The sequence below is a fragment of the Maylandia zebra genome, linkage group LG9 (genome assembly GCF_041146795.1).
Source record: "Maylandia zebra isolate NMK-2024a linkage group LG9, Mzebra_GT3a, whole genome shotgun sequence".
Taxonomy (NCBI): Eukaryota; Metazoa; Chordata; class Actinopteri; order Cichliformes; family Cichlidae; genus Maylandia; species Maylandia zebra.
The window spans coordinates 1,389,602-1,408,872 of NC_135175.1; the positions used below are offsets into that span (position 1 = coordinate 1,389,602).

Below are 19,271 nucleotides of genomic sequence, written 5' to 3' on the forward strand. Positions count from 1 at the left end.
TTGCGAAGGAGGGATCAGAGACCGCAAAAACTGGCAACCCTGGCCGAGTGCCACGCCCAGTAGGAGGAGCAGCTGAGGAGGGAGCGTGTGGAGTGGTGGAGAGATGCAGCCGTTGCTGGCAGGGTGAGGCTGTAAGGAGTGAGGAAGCATCGTTAATTGAGGCTCTGTTCAGTGAACGAGAGCGGGAGCGCTGAGATGTTAAGAAGAAATGGAATAATATAGCCCTGTTGTCAGATTGGAGAAAGCAAATGTCTCTCTCTTTCAAGACTTGTTGAAGACAAGCGACAGTCCAGTCTGAGATCTTCAATATTAAATAGTCTTCCGGAGACCTCACTGGGGCGTGGGAATGGTGGTGTGTCCTCGGAGTTGGATGCTGAGATGGCTCTGATTTCTGGGATGCTCCGCGGGGCTGGACACGCATCTTGGAGCAGTCTGGAGTGGAGTTTAGCTGTGAACCATTGCTGGAGACAGATCTTCCTCCGGTAGCGGTTCAGAGGTTGTAGTTTCGAGGGGATGGGGAGTGACCGGAGCTGCTGTAATGCTGAATCGAGCGGAGAGATATGGCGGACCAGACGGCCGAGTGGCGAGGATGGCTGCTAGGAGGCTCCCCAGATGGGCCGGTGGTAGTCCGACTCTCTGCAGCGGCCCCACTAGGATGTTTAGGTTGCAGTTCCTGGACTGCCTGGGGAATATCATATGGAGAAAGAGTGAGGTCTTGGTCCAATTGGCAGAGCGACAGGTAATCTATGGTGATGAGCCAAATGGGTGAGTAGGATTCGAGCTCTTAGAACATCCGCAAGTCGTCTGACGACGAGGGGTGTTTGCGTGAAAATGGGAACAGCGGGTATTGGTGAATCTAAACAGATAAGCTACACTAAAACCACTGTGTGTTGGAACAGGAAGTGATACTCTACCACAGAGAGTGAATACCAAGTTACAGCGCCACTCAAAGGAGAGGAGGAGAAGGTAAAGGAAGCTTGATAAAGGAAAGGTGTGCTGGTCCATTTGCTTTGTTACAGGGCATTTGATTAAGGGCACAGAATAGATCTTCTGTTGATATTGATGCATCTAACATCCTAACTTGATGTTACATTAAATGAAGAAGGTCTGTAGAATTGAGGAACTTGTGAATATCTGCAATATTTAGGTTATGCAAGTTCATCTAAAACTTCCTATAGAATATACAGTAGAAAGGCTTCCAGACTGAGTCTTTAATGACTGCTATTATTTATTTGTTTTCCTTAAGTCGATTTTCTGCAGATTTACCTGATTTATTATTGTACTCAAATTTGTCATGTCAGTGTAATATCTGAAATATCTCCAGTATCAGTGGGTACCTGAACTGGAGTTGGAGGGGAAAGTTGTCAGAAGTGGAAAAAACACTGACACCTAATATCATGTGCAAAATAACATATATGAAAATATAATAATGCTAATATACCTTTTTAATTTGCAACTGGCCACCAAACGATGAACAATCCCTTAAACAACAGAAAAAACATTTAATAATTTTTAGAAAATTCCACCCATGTGAACCGTTCACTGTTTTTTTGTCCTGTTCTGTTTTTAACAGGCGCTTTAGCGTGAAACCACCTGTTAGTCATCTGTAGAGTGTCTTGCCCTAATGTAGGAAAATGGTGTGGTCTATTGTATGTAAAGTGTCGACACAGGCCTGTCTGCATGCCATACACAGTTACTAAGATAAGACTTTATTTATCCCATATTTGGGATAAATAAAGTCATTACTGTCATTACTGTAATGACTGTAACATTACTGTTACAGCCAGTAACAGTAATGTACAGGTAAAATACAAAATACCAGGTTTTAATACACACTTTGATCCCAACAAAGTGTTACAATGGAGGTTACATTTCCTTGTGTTTTTAGTAGCTGCTCCTTTTTGCATTTTTCTTGCGTGATCATGTGTGACTGGATAGAGACCTCATCATTAAAATGCTAAGGGACCTTTGTATTATTACTTGGAAGCAGATCAACAAGCACTGTCATACATAATTCCTGGAATGTGAAGAAGGTTATGTTTCTACACAGCAGTGTTGTTTATTAGCTCCTCAACAAGGTTAGCTGAGCGCTCCTAACAGACAAAAAGCGGTTCTGGAAGCAGACAAAAGAGCCGTGAGAGAAGATGAACAGAGATGTCATTCCCAAAACATTTCAACTTGTGACAGCTTAATGCTGGTGACTGCAGGCCCCGTGGCAATTTTAATAATGCCCCTCTATTCTATTTACATTTTTTTCCTGCTGCTGTTTTTTCACTTTGCTTTCTTGCTCTCCCTCTATCCCTCCATCCTCTGCCTGTCAAATATGTCCATGGAGAGAGAAGCCAAGCGCCTGTCATGTTCACAGCATGACGCCTCCTTACTCATTATATACCGGTGACATCATTACAAAAGCAATCACAGGGCTGGGGTAAATAGCAAGCTAATTAAAAAAGACAGGCTGATGGACTAACAAATGTGTATGCTGAGCCCATAGCTGCATGAACATATGAATACTTAGTGGCAGCCTCAGCTGCTTCTTTCTAGTTTATGGTTTTGTAGCTAACATGAATGATTGCCTGAGTCACTTGTTAGAACTCGACTCTTCTGACCTTTCCTAGATTTATATTTATACTGTGACCTTTAAGATACAATATGCATTTATGGGTTTTTTTTGTATTTTGTTTATTGATTTACCTATTCCCAATTAAATTTTTCCTGTTCATTTGTTTGTTTGTTTGTTTTTCATTTTTAATGCATTTTAATTTTAATGTCTAATTTTGATTTTGCTTTCCTTTATCTTCATGACTGTCATTGTTGTGATTTGGTGCTATATAAACTGAATAAAAGTAAACTTCTTACAAACACAACAGACATTTTATATTGTACAAGAGAGTAAGGCAAATCGTGAGGGGTCGGCTAAATGGCAAGAATAAGATCCTATCAACACCTACACCCTGCCGGTGTTCAGGTACCCTGCTGGGATAATAAGCTGACCAAAGGAGGGGATGGAAGCCACTGACATCAAGACAAGGCTGCTCCTGACCATACATGGAGGGTTTCCAGCACCCTGAGACTGAATGCTAAGCAGAAGGAAGGAGGCTGGGGACTGGTGAGTCTCATCCTGTATTGCGGTACTGACACTCACCAAACATCCATGAAAACATTAGGAAGATGGCTCCAGCCTACCAGGTGCTCAGTGAATACCTCAGGCAGCAGAAACCCAAGAAAGAGGAGGCACCGTCATGGAAGGATAGGCCCCTGCTTGGCATGTACCACTATGACCATGCCTAAAAATGTGTGTCAGAAGTGTTCTGAGCCACATGTTTGAAATGCAGAGAAAAACAAAGAAAGAGGCAACGATTCATTTTTTTTCTACCGGGTAACTTAACGCACTTAATATTTTGTTAGATTTGAAAGACAATTATCAAAATCCATGATAATCTTATCCCTGTTACTTTGAAGCCTGTCCTACTTTAAGGAAAAATGGGCAACCAGAAGAGCAAACACAAAAATAATAGAAAAGCTCAAATTATAAAACAAAATTAAGAAAACAGTGGAAAAACTGCTCATGGTTTAGTTTCTATCCCACAGTGAATTACAGAAAAACTATCATGACACAAGGACGAGCTCAGACTGTTCCCCAGGCTAATGACCTGTATTAAAAACCATTTTCAGGTTATTTAATAGATTTTAGGACAATTAACTTTTGTTTCATTTTGACAAATCATATATGTTGTTGGTCCAAAAACAGCTTTTAATAATGGAAATGGGATCCCCAAGATTACTGAGAAGAGTTTTGCCCTCAATAACAATCCCTACATCAGAAGGTTTAACGGACCTGTCTTGGTTTTGCAACAGGTCCTTCATCACATCCTCAGCTAAAGCCTCTTGAACACATAGATCAATATGTTATGTCCTATTGACATATTAAAACTTGGATAACCTTACTTTTATCTCACATTTTTCAAGACATGGACACAAGACACAAACTGTTGAAATCTAAATTTACATTTGAACACTGAAGTCTAAACTTTTTAAGTAAATGCTGTTCTCTCATGTATTTCATATTTTTAGTTTTTCTACTGGGCAAATGGTCTCTCAGTGTGAAATATGGGAGGAGTGGTTGGTTTGGAAAAGGGGGCTTTCCGCAGTGATACACATGATACAAAAAGTTATTTGATGTTTCCTTTATAACATGTTGACAGAGGTGAATGAGCCTCCTTGTTGACCATTTTATATCTGTGTGATGTATTTAAATACATAACCAACAATGAAGTGCGTGTCTAAAGCAACATGGAGATTGGTAGAGCAATAACTCTTTGTCTTCTTGTCTATGGCTCAAGGTGTCTGAACTCTGGGATATTGTTTGGGGGCTCGGTGGAACTCTAATCTAATCTAATATTAATTTGTTGCACAGAAACTTGTGATCCCATTAGCCAAAATATTGAGCTTTTAAAATGCCTGAAAGTGATTTACTGCACCAACCTTAAAGTGTTTGATTAAAGCATTTGCATCTTCTCCTAGATGGTCAATGAGACATCGTATGATCACCTCATTTGTATTCTCAATAGGAATTTCCCTCTGTACAACACAAAGTCTAAGCTGTTGGCAAAATATGTAACACTGCACAATCTTTTTGATTTTCTGTGCAAGCTTAAACATAACTATAGCAGTTGAATTAACAGTAGCTAAATTAAACACTTGGTAGGACGTGTATTTCTGGAGCAACAAAAAGTAAATTCCACAATACAAAAAAAAAAGGAAAATCTGACACATGCCATAGAAGAATCTGTCCTTGATGTTTCTGATGCCAAGCTCTTGGCTCATGACATCATATCTTCTATGTGCCAAGGTTCTGTACATTAAATTGTTATTGGTTGGGCTGTTTTTCTTCTTACAATGATCAATAAGTTGTTGTCAGTCAAGATCTTGTTGTTCTTTACAGTCTTCTACATAACATAGTGTGGAAGAAATGGCATTTCTCCCTTCTGTGTTTCCTTTATATTTGTTGCTGGTGTCCTGTCACCAGGCTGCTTGTTCTTCAGTGAGTTGCGAGTAGCCTCTGAAACTCAAAAACTTCATAACTTTGACCTGTAATTTCTCATCTTGTACTTAAGACTATACATCCATCCAATCCAGCCATTACCACTGTCTGACTTTGTCAGACATAGGTGCTTTTAGACTAAAGCCTCTGCCACTTCACCAATCTGAAGGCCTGTACATGTGCAGCTGTACATGTACTCAGCTAATTTTTCCATAATTTCTGACTTGAGATTCAAAATTCAAAGTGTTTATTGTCATGTGTACAGAAGAAATAGCATTTCTCTGTGCAAGGAAATTCTTCCTTTGCTGTCCATACACAAATGCCAAGTTAGATAGGGTTGAAGAAACAAGAAAAATAAGGATAAAAATAAGACAAGACATTAAGATAAATAAATATAAAAGGATAAAAATAGTGAACGATAAATAAATAAGTACAAAAATAAGTAAGTGAAGACAAGTGAGGTATGCAGATGTCAATGTACAAATGAGCTTAATGTGCAAAATGAACTTAGTGTGCAAAGTGTCCTGATGTGCAAATTGCAGTTGAGGTAGGTCAGCTGTTAAGGAGTCTGATAGCAGTGGGGAAGAAGAAGTTGTTGAGTCTGGGTGTTCTGGATTTCACACTTCTGAACCTTCGTCCCGAGGGCAGAAGTTTGAATAGTCCGTGTTGAGGGTGTGTGGGGTCTTCGAGGATGGAGGCAGCTCTCCTCTGGACTCTGTGATGGTAGTTGTTATCACTTTCTACAGGTGTTTGTGGTCCATAGCAGTAGTGCTGCCGTACCATGCAGTGATGCAGCTGGTCAATGTGCTCTCTGTAGAAGCTGCTGAGGATCTTGGCATAACAAATTTCCTCAGCTTCCTCAGGAAATACAGCCGCTGCTGAGCCCTCTTGACCAGCTGTGTGGTGTTCAGAGTCCAGGTGAGGTCCTCACTTATGTGAACGCCCAGACACCTAAAGCTGCTCGGCCTCACCCACTAAACAGCGGCTGGTGAGGCTCTTTTTCTTTCTCATGTCCACTATCATATCCTTTGTTTTATCAGTGTTGAGGGTAAGGTTGTTGTCCTCACACCATGACACCAGACCGGCCACCTCTCTCCTATAAGCCGCCTTGTCCCCACCAGTGATAAGACCGATCACTGCGGTGTCATCTGCGAACTTCAGTATGATGTTCTCTTTGTTGGAGTTGATACAGTCATGTATGAACAGGGTGTAAAGGATGGGGCTGAGGACGCAACCCTGTAGAACTTCAGTGTTTGTAATAATCCTGACAGACTGAGGCCTGCAGGTCAAAAAGTTCTGTAGCCAGTCACAGAGGGTGGTGTGCAGGCCGAGTGTAGACAGTCATCCCTCACAAACTCATTCACAAACTGTGTTGAAGGTGGAGCTGTAGTCAACAAATGTAGGAGTCATTATTTTCGAGGTGGGAGAGGTAATAGTGAAGGGCAGCAGCTATGGCGTTTGACATGGACCTGTTGGGAATATTGCTCTTATGTAGGCCAGCACCACTCTCTCAAAACACTTTGCAATGATTGGAGTGAGTGCAACTGGTCTGTAGTCATATAGGCAGGTGGCTGGGCTTTTCTTGGGGAGGGGGATGATAGTTGTGGTCTTGAAGCATATGGGAACGATGCTCTGGCTGAGGGGAAGGTTAAAGATGGAGGTCCAGGGATGTTGTCTGGTCCTGCTGCCTTGCAGGAGTTGATCTTCCTCAGGACCTTGTGTACTTGGTCTATTGAGACCGCTGGCGGTGGAGAGGGTCAGATGATCTGGGGGTTCTGGAAGGTCTTGGAGGGCTGTAAGGTCTCAGAGATCTGGGAGGTCTGGGGGGTCTCAAAGCAGGTGTTAAACACGTTGAGATCATCCGGCACACCGCCTGCAGAGCTGATGGTGTTGGTGGTGGCCCTATATTCTGTGATGTGCTGCAGGCCTTGCCACATCTGCCTGGGGTCAGTAGAAGAATAGAAGCCATCCAGCTTCTCTCTGTACTGCCTCTTAGCTGCTGTAATGGTTTTCCTCCGTCCATAGTTTGCAGCTTTGTACTCCATCTCATTGCCTGATCTGAATGCAAGAGACCGCATCATGTGTTGTACCTGACTGGTGATCCAGGGCTTCTAGTTGGGGAACTTTCTGATTTGTGTGGTGGGCACAATATTGTCATCACAGGCGCTGATGTACCCAGTCACATACTCAGCGTAGTCCTTTATGTTGACAGAACAGTCCTCCATAGTGGCTGCAGTTTGAACCACATCCCAATCTGTTTGAGCAAAAGAGTCCTGCAGGATGGTCTCAGTCTCTGGGGTCCAGAATTTAACAGGTTTGGTTACAGGGTATGTTTGTTTCAGCTTCTGTCTGTGTCAAAGGGAAATTGTGTTTATATAATGTGATCAGCTTCATGAAATGTATTCTTTAATTTTCAACTAAGCAAATGTCTACGTGGCTTTTGACATGAACTCTTCTGTGATAAACAACTTACAGCTTCCTCTTTCTGCACTGTAAAAAAGAAAAAGTTGAGAAAACGTAAAATTTCAAGGCAACATGATGCAAGAGATTTTTGAGTTTTCTCAACTTTTGCAACTGTTGTTGACTTAACTAAGATTTACAAGTTCTGCCAACTTGGTTCTTCTTGTTCACCTATATGTATCTACACTGTAAAAAAAAAAAACGTTGCTAAAACTTAAAAACTCAAGGCAACCGACTGCATTTACGTTTTTAGGTTCTGATGGATAACTTATAATTTCAAGTTTAGGTGATAAGTTGCTTTAGCTAATGTTTTTGTGTTGACAAAATTAATAATTGTCCTTTTTCTCAACTCATATTTTATTGTTTTTGCAACGTATTTCCTAAAGTTTACACAAGGTATTAGTTTTAGTTTCAGCAACGTATTTCCTAAAGTTTACACAAGGTATTAGTTTTAGTTTTGGCAACGTATTTCCTAAAGTTTACACAAGGTATTAGTTTTAGTTTTGGCAACGTATTTCCTAAAGTTTACACAACATATTTTTTTTGTTTTGCCAATCAATTTACTAAAGTTTAGAAAAAGTATCTTTCATAGTTTTCATGAGGTGCTCCCTGTTGTACCAATGAATGTTTACACAGTTGATTTTCAAATAACTTTGTGTTCAAACACAACTGCACCACTGACAATGTTGACTTTTGAGATCAGCCATTTTTAACATACTGACAACATTCAGCCACAAAGTCCTTCCAAAAACACAAAAAAAGTCAAATTTTTGTAACAAATGTTACTCATCCAATTTTAAAGGTGGTGTTGTCAGACAGAATATCAAACCTATCTTGATAGATAGTCACTAACAAACAGATTCAAAACATCAGATGGCAGGATGTGAACAACTTCCTGGTTTCCATACAGCTAACAACTTTCAAACAAATTTTTCCACCACTTGTCTTTTAATAGTAATGGTATCAACACTCCAATTTCCTGTGAAGTTCAGTATCGCGCCACATTTGTTATAAAACTAATACAAATGTACCTAAAACCAGATTATAAAAATTGTTTAAAACAGCTCAAGTTAGAATAAAACCTTTCAACATTTTATAATAACATGTTATACATGAAATCTGCAATCAGCCATGCAAGCTACATTAAGTAAAGTTAGAACAGAAGACATTGATTCAGAACTTTCTGCACCTTACCGTTTTCTTAAAGACAGAAATTAACTTTTTTCAGAGCAACTTGCCACGAAACCCAAAAACAGTAAATCAAAACAAATTGCCATTCTGTTTTACACAAGTTGCATTTGAGTTGAACAGGTTGTCAAATAGGTTAGACTTTGGTTAAGAGCTTGGTTTTGAAGCTTCTTATCCTCTGGTAACAGGTAGATGTCAACTCCATAAAAATGTGTTGCACAGCTTCAAATGTGTACTTGAGTTCTTTGGGAAACTCCATGTTGAGCCCATAAAGTAGGCCAAACAAGTAGGCAAAGGCAGTGGGAAGGTCTGGCAGATCATCAAGAATAATGTCCTCTTCCAAAACAATGGCAGTGTTGACCACTGTGGACTGCGAGTTGGGTCCCACGTAGTCCTCCAGAACAGTGAGGATGCCCACCGTAACACCTCGGGTTGCCCTCTCAACTGGATCTGTATCCTATGCAAAATAAAAAACAACAGTACATATAAGTCTCTGAAAACCAAAACTGAAGATTGAGTAGATTTGCATACTCACCAGACATGTTAAGAAGAGTTTGGTCTCGTCGTCGCGAACAAATATCGGTAACCCTTCCAAACTGATGGTTCGTCGATGCTGGACTATGTTTGAGACCTAAAACAAGGAAATCAAATAAGACTCAGTCTCATTTATAAACCTACCATTTTGTTTTTAAAACACATTAAGTGTTGTTGCTCAAAATACAGCCTTAAGAAATAAGATGTTGAAATGAGTTATTACAGATAATTGGTCATGTTTGTCAGTTTTTTTTATTTATTTATTTTTTAAGTAATTTTGATGTGCAACAAATGTAGCACACTTATTACAACATTTATAACAAAAAGTGCCATGAGTGGGATGAGAGTTGAACTGTCTGTCATTACCTGCAATCTGCCAAACACAGCGCTGCTTGTTAGCTTATAATCCCATTCAGGACACACTTTTTGAAAACTAACAATTTTTACATCAATTTAGTAAATATTTAATAAAGTATCTTTCGTTACAGTGGGAACTTCAGGTTCCTCATAAACCAGACACAAATACATTTTTATATATTACCTGTTCATCAAACTTCTGCAACAGGGAATCCATGTCATTGCGGAAAGCAGCTTTTCTAATTCGATACAGCTTAATCAGCCGAAGTGAGTAAGTGTCGAGGGCAGTCATGAAGGTCCCCATGAGATCCTTGGTGGTAATGCGTGAGAATTCCGCACAAATCTACAAAGCAACAAAAAAAATATAGGAGAAAACTTTTAAAGGTACATTATATAAAAATCACATTGTTTTCAAATTTGGTTAAAAGAGCTTAATTTCAAAACATTTAGTTAGTCTCGGTTGATCTATTGGTCAGGCCTTGATTGGATTTTTTTTTTCCTTTTAGTGGTAGTGGTGGTACAAATTATAACTGACGTATTAAAAAAAACCAAAAAAAAAAACCAAGAAAAATCTGATCGGCAGATTTTACAGTAAGTCTATAGAATACCTAATCAAATGTTGATAAGACAAAATAATGGTTTCAATTGTTACAGGATGTATTGCAGAAAAGAAATAAATCAATAAATTGTATTTTAAATTCATTGAAAAAATTCCATTAATTTTATAGTTATGTAGAAATGAAGTAAGAATAACATTCTGTGGTCAAATTTGTATACTTTCATAACACGTAAGTGACTTTCTCAATCCTGTTCTGTGAGTTTCATGGCTGTTGCCCGCTAAGGGTCAGCACCAAAAGATTCTAGATGCCCAGTGAAGACAAGTCATTGCAGCGACCGTGGTTCAGGGGGTTGGGAAGCTCATCTGTAACCGGAAGGATGCTGGTTCTATCCCGAGCTCTCTCTGTCCTGGTCGTTGTGTCCTTGGGCAAGACCCTTTACCCCACCGCTTACTGGTGTTGGCCAGAGGGGCCAGTGGCGCGATATGGCAGCGTCACTTCTGTCAGTCTACCCCAGGGCAGCTGTGGCTACAACTGTGGTTTCCCTGCACCGATGTGTGAATGTGAGAGTGAGTGAGTGAGTAGTGGAATTATAAAGCGCTTTGGGTGCCCAGAGAAGAGCGAAATAAAAGCAATCCGTTATTATACACAGCAAGTTGACAAGTAAATAGATTTCACTTCAATAGAGTTCATATTTTTAGAGCCAAGTATTTTTTTATATTTTACCACTAGCATTGTTAGCTCAACGGTAGCCTTCAACCTTTTCTACAAGATATTGGAGTGATACAAACAGATGCTTCTCAAGGGCACAAGAAATGGAGCTCACGTTCATTTACTCACCCAGACAAGTTTCGAGGCATTTGGAGTTGTTCAGAAGGAATTGTAAAGGTCCTATATCATGTAAAATCAACTTTTTGGAGCTTTTAAACACATTTTAATGTTATTTCCTTAGATTAAAATCCCTCCAGAGTGGTTTTTGGCTTAATTCAGGCATTTCTTAGTTGTCTCAGTGAATCCTTTCCCCATAACCGTGGCTCAGCTCTCTCTTGCAAAACGACTGACTCGTAACATTGGGATTAAAATTTCTTTCTAACAACTCCAAATGCCTTGAAATTTTTCTGGGTGAATAAATGAACGTTTTCAATTTTAGAAATAAGACCACACTGGGGAAAAAGGGAAGAAGAAAAAAACGGAAGTTTTCCTTTAAATATTTAAGAGATTATCTTACCTGTTCTTTCAAGAAGAGAGCTGGCCATCTGAGCTGCATTTCCTTGACCAAGGGCTGCATCTCCACAACTTCTTTCCTCCTGAGAGAGAATGTGATGTCCATCTTTTGGGTGATGAGTGCCATGTTCTTATCCCTCTTCTTCACCTTTTGGTTCTGTTGAGATAATTAATGGGTTGGTTTTGAAAAGTGCATCATTTATATTTTTAATTACATCATCATCTGCCTCAATGTTCTGTTCAGCAAGCACCTCTTTGATTCTTTGAAATGAATGAACCTGAGAAAATTTTAAAATGTCACTAATTTCCTCAATAATTCTCTGCAAAGCACTTTTAGAAACATGTAACAATGTTTGCATGCATAGAAAAAGTCTAGCTATTTTATGTTCAAGACATTGGTAATCTACAAACTCATTGTCCTCTTTATCACTTGATGCTACACCTGAACCACTTGGTAATGTCTCTGGCTCCTGAGAGGTATTTAAGGATTTATCAGGGGAGCTACTTTCACTAGGACATGCATTTGCATGAGAAATCAGTCTAATACAGTTTTTTATATCTTTTGAGTTTTTGTGCTTTCTGCTTGTGTGTGACGTAAAGGTTGTTAAATTGTTGGTAGCATAGTCACATTTCTGGAAAGGACAGGATACAGTCTGATTTTTTTTTAAGTGCCTTAAAATATGTGAAATAAATGTATGCTGTGAGCAGTTTTCCTTAAATTCACAAAAAAATGTTGAGATCTCCTGCCTTTTCTTAGCCCTGTTGTGTGATCTGCTGAGGTGAGACTTCAATGCCCCTCATGTCCTGAACGAACAGACGCAGTCACTGTAAACACAGGGCAAATGAAATCCTCTTCTATGTCGTAGCTGGTGATGTCTTAAGAGTACTTCTTGGCTTGAACAGACAAAAGAGCAGAACTGGCACTGCATACAAAAGCTATAATGAGAAGAGAGGAGAGGACAGTGTCAACAATTCAAAAGAAACCTGAATTAATCTCAAATTACCAAAGTTACATTACCTGATAATGTGTTTGGGGCGGGGGGCAGGCACTCCTGTTCTGATTCCTCTCCTTACCAACTCCTCATCAGTCCCTCATAAATCAGGACAAGCAGTGGTCTGGAGTTGGCTTTTAATTCTCTAAATAAATAAAAATAGCAATTAGTTTTAAAATAAAATACCAGCTTCCTGACATTACTTAAGAATTTTTTTGGCTCACTAAAGTGAGCTGATTCTGCCTTGTAAAATGCCATGTGAAACACAGTAAAACAAATAATTTACAAAACATACATTACATCAAATGTTTAATTTATAATTAACAAATTGTATTCTACATAGAATGCACCAACAGTGTACTGGGATGTATTATGTAAGCCAAGGATAATTTTGTGTGATTGGTTTTACAACTTAGAATGACAAACATTGGATTGAGAGTATGAGTGGGATAAAACTCCTGAAGCATCTGTTTAAATTATCAGTGCATTTATTAATGGTGCTCCATAAATAAACCAAAACAATGTTGTTTTGTGCATAACAAAAAGCTCACAATTGTGCAGTCAAAATGTAAAATAAAAGATGCTGAGCATAATAACAAAGACAGATTTTGCAGCTGCTCTGTTTCCAAGTTCTACTGCGCAACTGACAGCCTGGAGTTTGAAATTCTCTTTGTAACCGTGTCTCTTACAGGTGCCATTTATGGTCCTTACACACATAATATGGTAATATTACGTTGAAGCAGAGTACGTATCACTCTGCGAGGCTCCTCGGTAGCCGTAATGCTCCAACAATCCATCAAGCAGTGCAGCTTCATAGCTTACCAAAGTCGTACCAAAACATTTTTTGACATATTTTTTTAAGCTGTGTACCACATAAAATTGGTTCGAGGTCAGTAAGCACAACCAGAATTCATACATAAGGCAGACTGTCGATTTTTGAGATGAAAGGATTTTAGGCCGTGCGTCAACGCGTTAGCCCGGTTAGCTCACTAACGCCACCCAGCCCCACGCACGGGGTGATCCGCGGTAACTAGTTAACGGAGATTTGCCCCGTTAATGCAGTTATGGCATTAACTTTACGCTGACAGCACTAAAATAGTCATCTTCAAATGTTTTCTTTTTACCGACCAGCTCCTCTTTGATAGCTGCCGTGTCCATCCTGTCGTTGCCTGCAGGTGAAGCGATGGGGGAGGGGGAGTTGTGTTCAGTGAAGGAGAGAGGCGGAGTAACACAGCGTAGAGACAAAAGTGGACGAAAGAGAGGCAAACTTGCGGCTCCACGAGTATAATGATAATGTAGACTATATCGATATAAACTATATTGTCACATCTCATATTTCATTTAGTGGAGCTCGCTGGCCATGAGGACTCCACCACCCTGTTCACACAGAAACTAAAGCACACATTTTATTGGCTAGATGTGATTCGAACAAATTAAACGACATGGCAGCAGGCGCCCCCGAACTTTATTTTATTTTATTTTATTTAAATAGCGGCGGGGGGTTGCTGCCGTTGGTCATGAGTGAGCCAGCCTATTTTGTTTCGTTCGGTGGTATGGCGGCCACAGACTGCACTTCATGAAATACGCATAGGGGGTGTCGCGGAGGCTTGTCAGATATGAGCGCGCCTCTTTAGTAGCGAAGTTTGTCGGATTTTCATTGGTTTGTGACATGGAATCTTAAATGATATAGTAAACACATACCCATAAGCCACAAGGCTTCTTAGCCAAGAAAGTAATGCTATGCTAAGTTTCGGAAAAATACGAAGAACTTCAGTTGTGATATTTCTAACAGACAAATTGAGACTGTTCAAACATATACTGTCTGATATAATAAAAGAAACATTACTTGCCTTTAGAAACTTGAGATGAACGATCTATCCAGCTCCTAGCCTCACGTTCTCATTAAGGCAGACGGGCAGGTGGCTTTCAGTCCTTGCAAAAGCGCAAAGTAGACCCCGTAGCATCCAAAAATATGAGATGCGCATGCGTACTCAGGCACAGAAAGGCGCCAACAGCTTCAACTCATGTAAAACTTGAATTCATTCATTTTGCCAGCAATAAATTTCATCTGAGACCAACTTTTGCTCCAAAACGTTAAATGATTAGTTGAAACCCTTAATGTATTTGAGTTTATGGGCCAACTGAACTTTTATTGTTGAATTGTGAAAGAAATGACTGTAAGCTCAACAACTGCAAGTTTGATTTTTTACAGTGTATATAAACAAAGGAAAATGTATGCGATGTGATTATACTTGAAAGAACACTCAATGAATAGATATAGAATAAAACAAAGCACAATTCAATGTTATCTAAAAGCTTATTTATTTTGTTCAACAGTGCTTTCAGTACATTTCAGAATGTCATGGGAAGTAGGGTGAATTTCTGTTAAAAAAAAAAAAGAACGAAAGAAAAAGAAATAACAAACAAACAAAAATGTGTTGCCAGTTTCTTTTTGGTGCTTTGAGCACCCCAGCAGAGACGTTAAAATTCCAGAGTCCAGAACCAAAAAAGCAAAGTGTCCAGCAACTTAATAATTCACGCACACACCCTGACCGTCTTGTAAAAGCTGAACATAACTATTGCACCTTAAATAGGGTAATTCCACAAACGATTGCCTATGTACCCAGACATTGACATTTTACATGGGCTTACTATAATGAACTATGGAAGTTAAAAGTTATTAGAAATGTTACCATCAATGAAGAGGAAACTAACAGGTAAAACACCAGTTCTATGCTTCATGTGAAGTGGAAAACACTATAACAAATCTTTTAAAATACTACAAGACAAATTTTCACCATATATTCTCAACAATACAGATTCATCTGACTAAAATTTACATTTCAAATAATGATTTATCCACTTCACCTTCATATTGTCCGACCAGGTCAAAATAAGATGGCCTCAATTGCTTTAAAGGTGTAACTCATCTGCTTTGGATAATCAATGTTGAGGGCATACAGAAGGCCAAAGAGGTATGCCAAGGCAGTAGAGAGATCTGGAATGTTATGTAGCACGATGTCCCCTTCCAACACAACTGCATGTTCTCGCACAGACGTATCGGCATCGTCATCTTGTAGGATGGTGAGGATGGCAACTGATACACCGTTCAACACTGGTTCCAAAATGTCAGTGATCTGAAGAAAAGTAAAATATGAATTATTGAAAGCTAAGAAAAACTAAAGACAAAACAAATTTCTAAAGATTTTAACTTTAACCTCTATACCATGCTGGTCATTTGACTCATAGAGGTTTTAAGAAGAACAAGCTTATTTTCCTTTAATTAATGCCACCTTGTGAGTTTTGTACAAAACACATTTTCTGCTATGGAACACCCAAACAATGCCCAGCTGCTGCTCAGCAGAAAAAAAAGGAGTGAGCGTTATGAAAACTTCAATCGCCACTATAAAATTATTTGGACTGCACTGAGGACGTGTACATTTCCATTTTGGATTAACTCATCCTTTAAAAACATCTCATAGCAATTAGTTTTACTTGCATTACTTTTTTGTACTTACTAAGCATTTCAGGAAAACCTCTGTTGCATCCTCTCTGAGGAAAATGGGCTGGCCTCTCAGTGCCGGTGGGACACCATGTCAGATGCCTAAAAAGTATTCAGTGGAAAACAAGAATTTCAATTAGTGTAGTAACATGGTGTACTATACACAATGCAAAATCAGAACTCTCATAGTAATGAAAATAAAGCACAGGTCAGACCCAGCAACACACAAAACTTACAAAAAAAACAACAACAACATCATGTTAACAATTTTACTTTCTATTTACAAATTAAAAGAAATACTGCCAAATAAGAACAAAGCAATGACTGATGACATTAATTTTTACTGACATGTCCACCGATGTGTTTTGTTTGAAGCCAACATCTTTTTCAGTTTCTGTTAAGAGAAAAGTATACTCTCTTCTAAAAATTTCAGATAAAGAAGCACTTCACTCACCTGTTCATCAAGTTTATGCAGGAGGTCTTCCATCTCCTCACAAAGAGCTCCCTTCTTAGACCGGTACAGTTTCAGCAGGCCAGGCACAAATTTGTTAAGGGATGCATTGAAGGTCCCCAGGAGGTCTTTGCTTGTGATCCGATGAAATTTTTCAGATATCTAAACAAGACATTCACCAAAATATTGTCATTTATTCAGCACAGAAAATTCCTGGGTAGCGGTCTTGGACAGTCTGCACCATGTTACAGTGGGGCAAAATAGTATTTAGTCAGCCACCGATTGTGCAAGTTCCCCCACTTAAAATGATGACAGAGGTCAGTAATTTGCACCAGAGGTACACTTCAACTGTGAGAGACAGAATGTGAAAAAAAAATCCATGAATTCACATGGTAGGATTTGTAAAGAATTTATTCGTAAATTAGGGTGGAAAATAAGTATTTGGTCACCTCAAACAAGGAAAATCTCTGGCTCTCACAGACCTGCAACGTCTTCTGTAAGAAGCTTTTCTGTCCCCCACTCGTTACCTGTATGAATGGCACCTGTTTGAACTCATCATCTGTATAAAAGACACCCGTCCACAGCCTCAAACAGTCAGACTCCAAACTCCGCCATGGCCAAGACCAAAGAGCTTTCGAAGGACACCAGGAAAAGTATTGTAGACTTGCACCAGACTGGGAAGAGTGAATCTACAATAGGCAAGCAGCTTGGTGTGAAAAAATCAACTGTGGGAGCAATCATCGGAAAATGGAAGACATACAAGACCACTGATAATCTCCCTCGATCTGAGGCTCCACGCAAGATCTCATCCCGTGGGGTCAAAATGATCATGAGAACGGTGAGCAAAGATCCCAGAACCACACGGGGGGACCTGGTGAATGACCTGCAGAGAGCTGGGACCAAAGTAACAAAGGTCACCATCAGTAACACACTACAACGGCAGGGAATCAAATCCCGCAGTGCCAGACGTGTTCCGCTGCTGAAGCCAGTGCATGTCCAGGCCCGTCTGAAGTTTGCCAGAGAGCACATGGATGATACAGCAGAGGATTGGGAGAATGTCATGTGGTCAGATGAAACCAAAGTAGAACTTTTTGGTATAAACTCAACTCGTCGTGTTTGGAGGAAGAAGAATACTTAGTTGCATCCCAAGAACACCATACCTACTGTGAAGCATGGGGGTGGAAACATCATGCTATGGGGCTGTTTTTCTGCCAAGGGGACAGGACGACTGATCCGTGTTAAGGACAGAATGAATGGGGCCATGTATCGTGAGATTTTGAGCCAAAACCTCCTTCCATCAGTGAGAACTTTGAAGATGAAACGAGGCTGGGTCTTCCAACATGACAATGATCCAAAACACACCGCCCGGGCAACAAAGGAGTGGCTCCGTAAGAAGCATTTGAAAGTCCTGGAGTGGCCTAGCCAGTCTCCAGACCTCAACCCCATAGAAAATCTGTGGCGGGAGTTGAAAGTCCGTGTTGCTCGGCGACAGCCCCAAAACATCACTGCTCTCGAGAAGATCTGCATGGAGGAATGGGCCAAAATACCAGCTACTGTGTGTGCAAACCTGGGAAAGACCTATAGTAAACGTTTGACCTCTGTTATTGCCAACAAAGGTTATGTTACAAAGTATTGAGTTGTATTTTTGTTATTGACCAAATACTTATTTTCCACCCTGATTTACGAATAAATTCTTTACAAATCCTACCATGTGGATTCATGGATTTTTTTTTCACATTCTGTCTCTCACAGTTGAAGTGTACCTCTGGTGCAAATTACTGACCTCTGTCATCATTTTAGGTGGGGGAACTTGCACAATCGGTGGCTGACTAAATACTTTTTTGCCCCACTGTATATGCCTGACTGTGTTATCAACAGCAAAACCTACTTCAAAAATCTCTCATGAATACGTATTTTGCACAGGAATAGAAATACCCTCCACAAAACCCAGTATCAATATGCAAATACATATTATGTTCTAAGTTGCACCAAAATCTGTGACCAATCAGATTCTGTGACCTGCCTTAGTATTCTTTCCCTAACCATCTCAGTCTATAGAAGTCCTATTTCCAGCACTAAAAGAAAAACAAAAAAAAAACCCCAAAAAAACCCAAAATATGCCAAGTCAAAATTATGAGATTACCTTTCTGTTTCACAATTTTGATTTAGCATGGGGACTCTTTTCTTGAAAGAAATTTCTTTACACATTTTCTGTGTAAAGAAAAGTTCAGGGTAAGGATTTCAATGTAACACTGGCAAGGGTCTTGACTGGAATAGTAGCACAATATAATAAAGTTGGCCAATGCATTACCCCAGCAAATACTGTACTACTTCAATATAGTCAATCTAGTATAAATCATGCCCAATTTGAATAATAATTAAATTATAAATAGATTAGGACAGTCTTACCTCCTCAGAGTAAAACAGCGCAGGTCATCTCTCCTGGACACACACACTGGACACCATAGGCTGACACTCCACGACCTCTCTCCGCCTGAGAAAAAATGTTTGCAATAATGAAACATTTCAATATAATGTAGGAAAAAAAATGAGAAAAAAAAACGAGTTACGGATCGGACTCCCTGATCCTTACTGCGCATGTGCAAAGTCGGACCGTACAGATCGCGTCTACCCGTGGAATTGTACATAAAATCAATACTCCACCAACAAAAAGGCTCTCAAAACAATACAATACTTTCCACAGCTTTGAAGGATGGGTCAGGTGTATCCTTCGTGGCCCACCCTATGCCAGAATTCATAGCGCGGCCCAGCCGATTCTAGTTTCCAACAATGGCGGAAGCCACTTAGTTTTAATATTACTCTTATTACCCTTTCTGGGTCACAAAGTAAACTTTTAAGATATTTTCAGGCGAGAATGTAGCTGTGTAAATTTCAAATATCTGCTCAGTTTATTAAGACAACACATATTTGCAAACATGCTTCTACGTTTTCGGAGACGTCT

At 39.7% G+C, this 19,271-nt stretch overlaps 1 protein-coding gene across 2 annotated transcripts; it reads right to left on the reverse strand.

Moving 5' to 3' along the window:
- Positions 1–8,245: 8,245 nt before the first annotated feature.
- On the reverse strand, positions 8,246–14,558 carry LOC143420213 (uncharacterized). 2 transcript variants are annotated; one of them, XM_076887884.1, is made up of 7 exons: positions 14,207–14,558; positions 12,383–12,501; positions 12,112–12,300; positions 11,369–11,521; positions 9,768–9,926; positions 9,228–9,323; positions 8,246–9,149 (listed from the first exon to the last, which is right to left on the reverse strand). In XM_076887884.1, the coding sequence occupies exons 4-7, from the start codon at positions 11,489–11,491 to the stop codon at positions 8,829–8,831; spliced, it is 699 nt and encodes a 232-aa protein (XP_076743999.1). In that variant the 5' UTR covers positions 11,492–11,521; positions 12,112–12,300; positions 12,383–12,501; positions 14,207–14,558; the 3' UTR covers positions 8,246–8,828. The 2 variants fall into 2 exon arrangements, with proteins under 2 accessions (XP_076743999.1, XP_076744000.1); XM_076887885.1 differs by lacking the exon at positions 14,207–14,558 and adding an exon at positions 13,485–14,182.
- Positions 14,559–19,271: the final 4,713 nt, after the last annotated feature.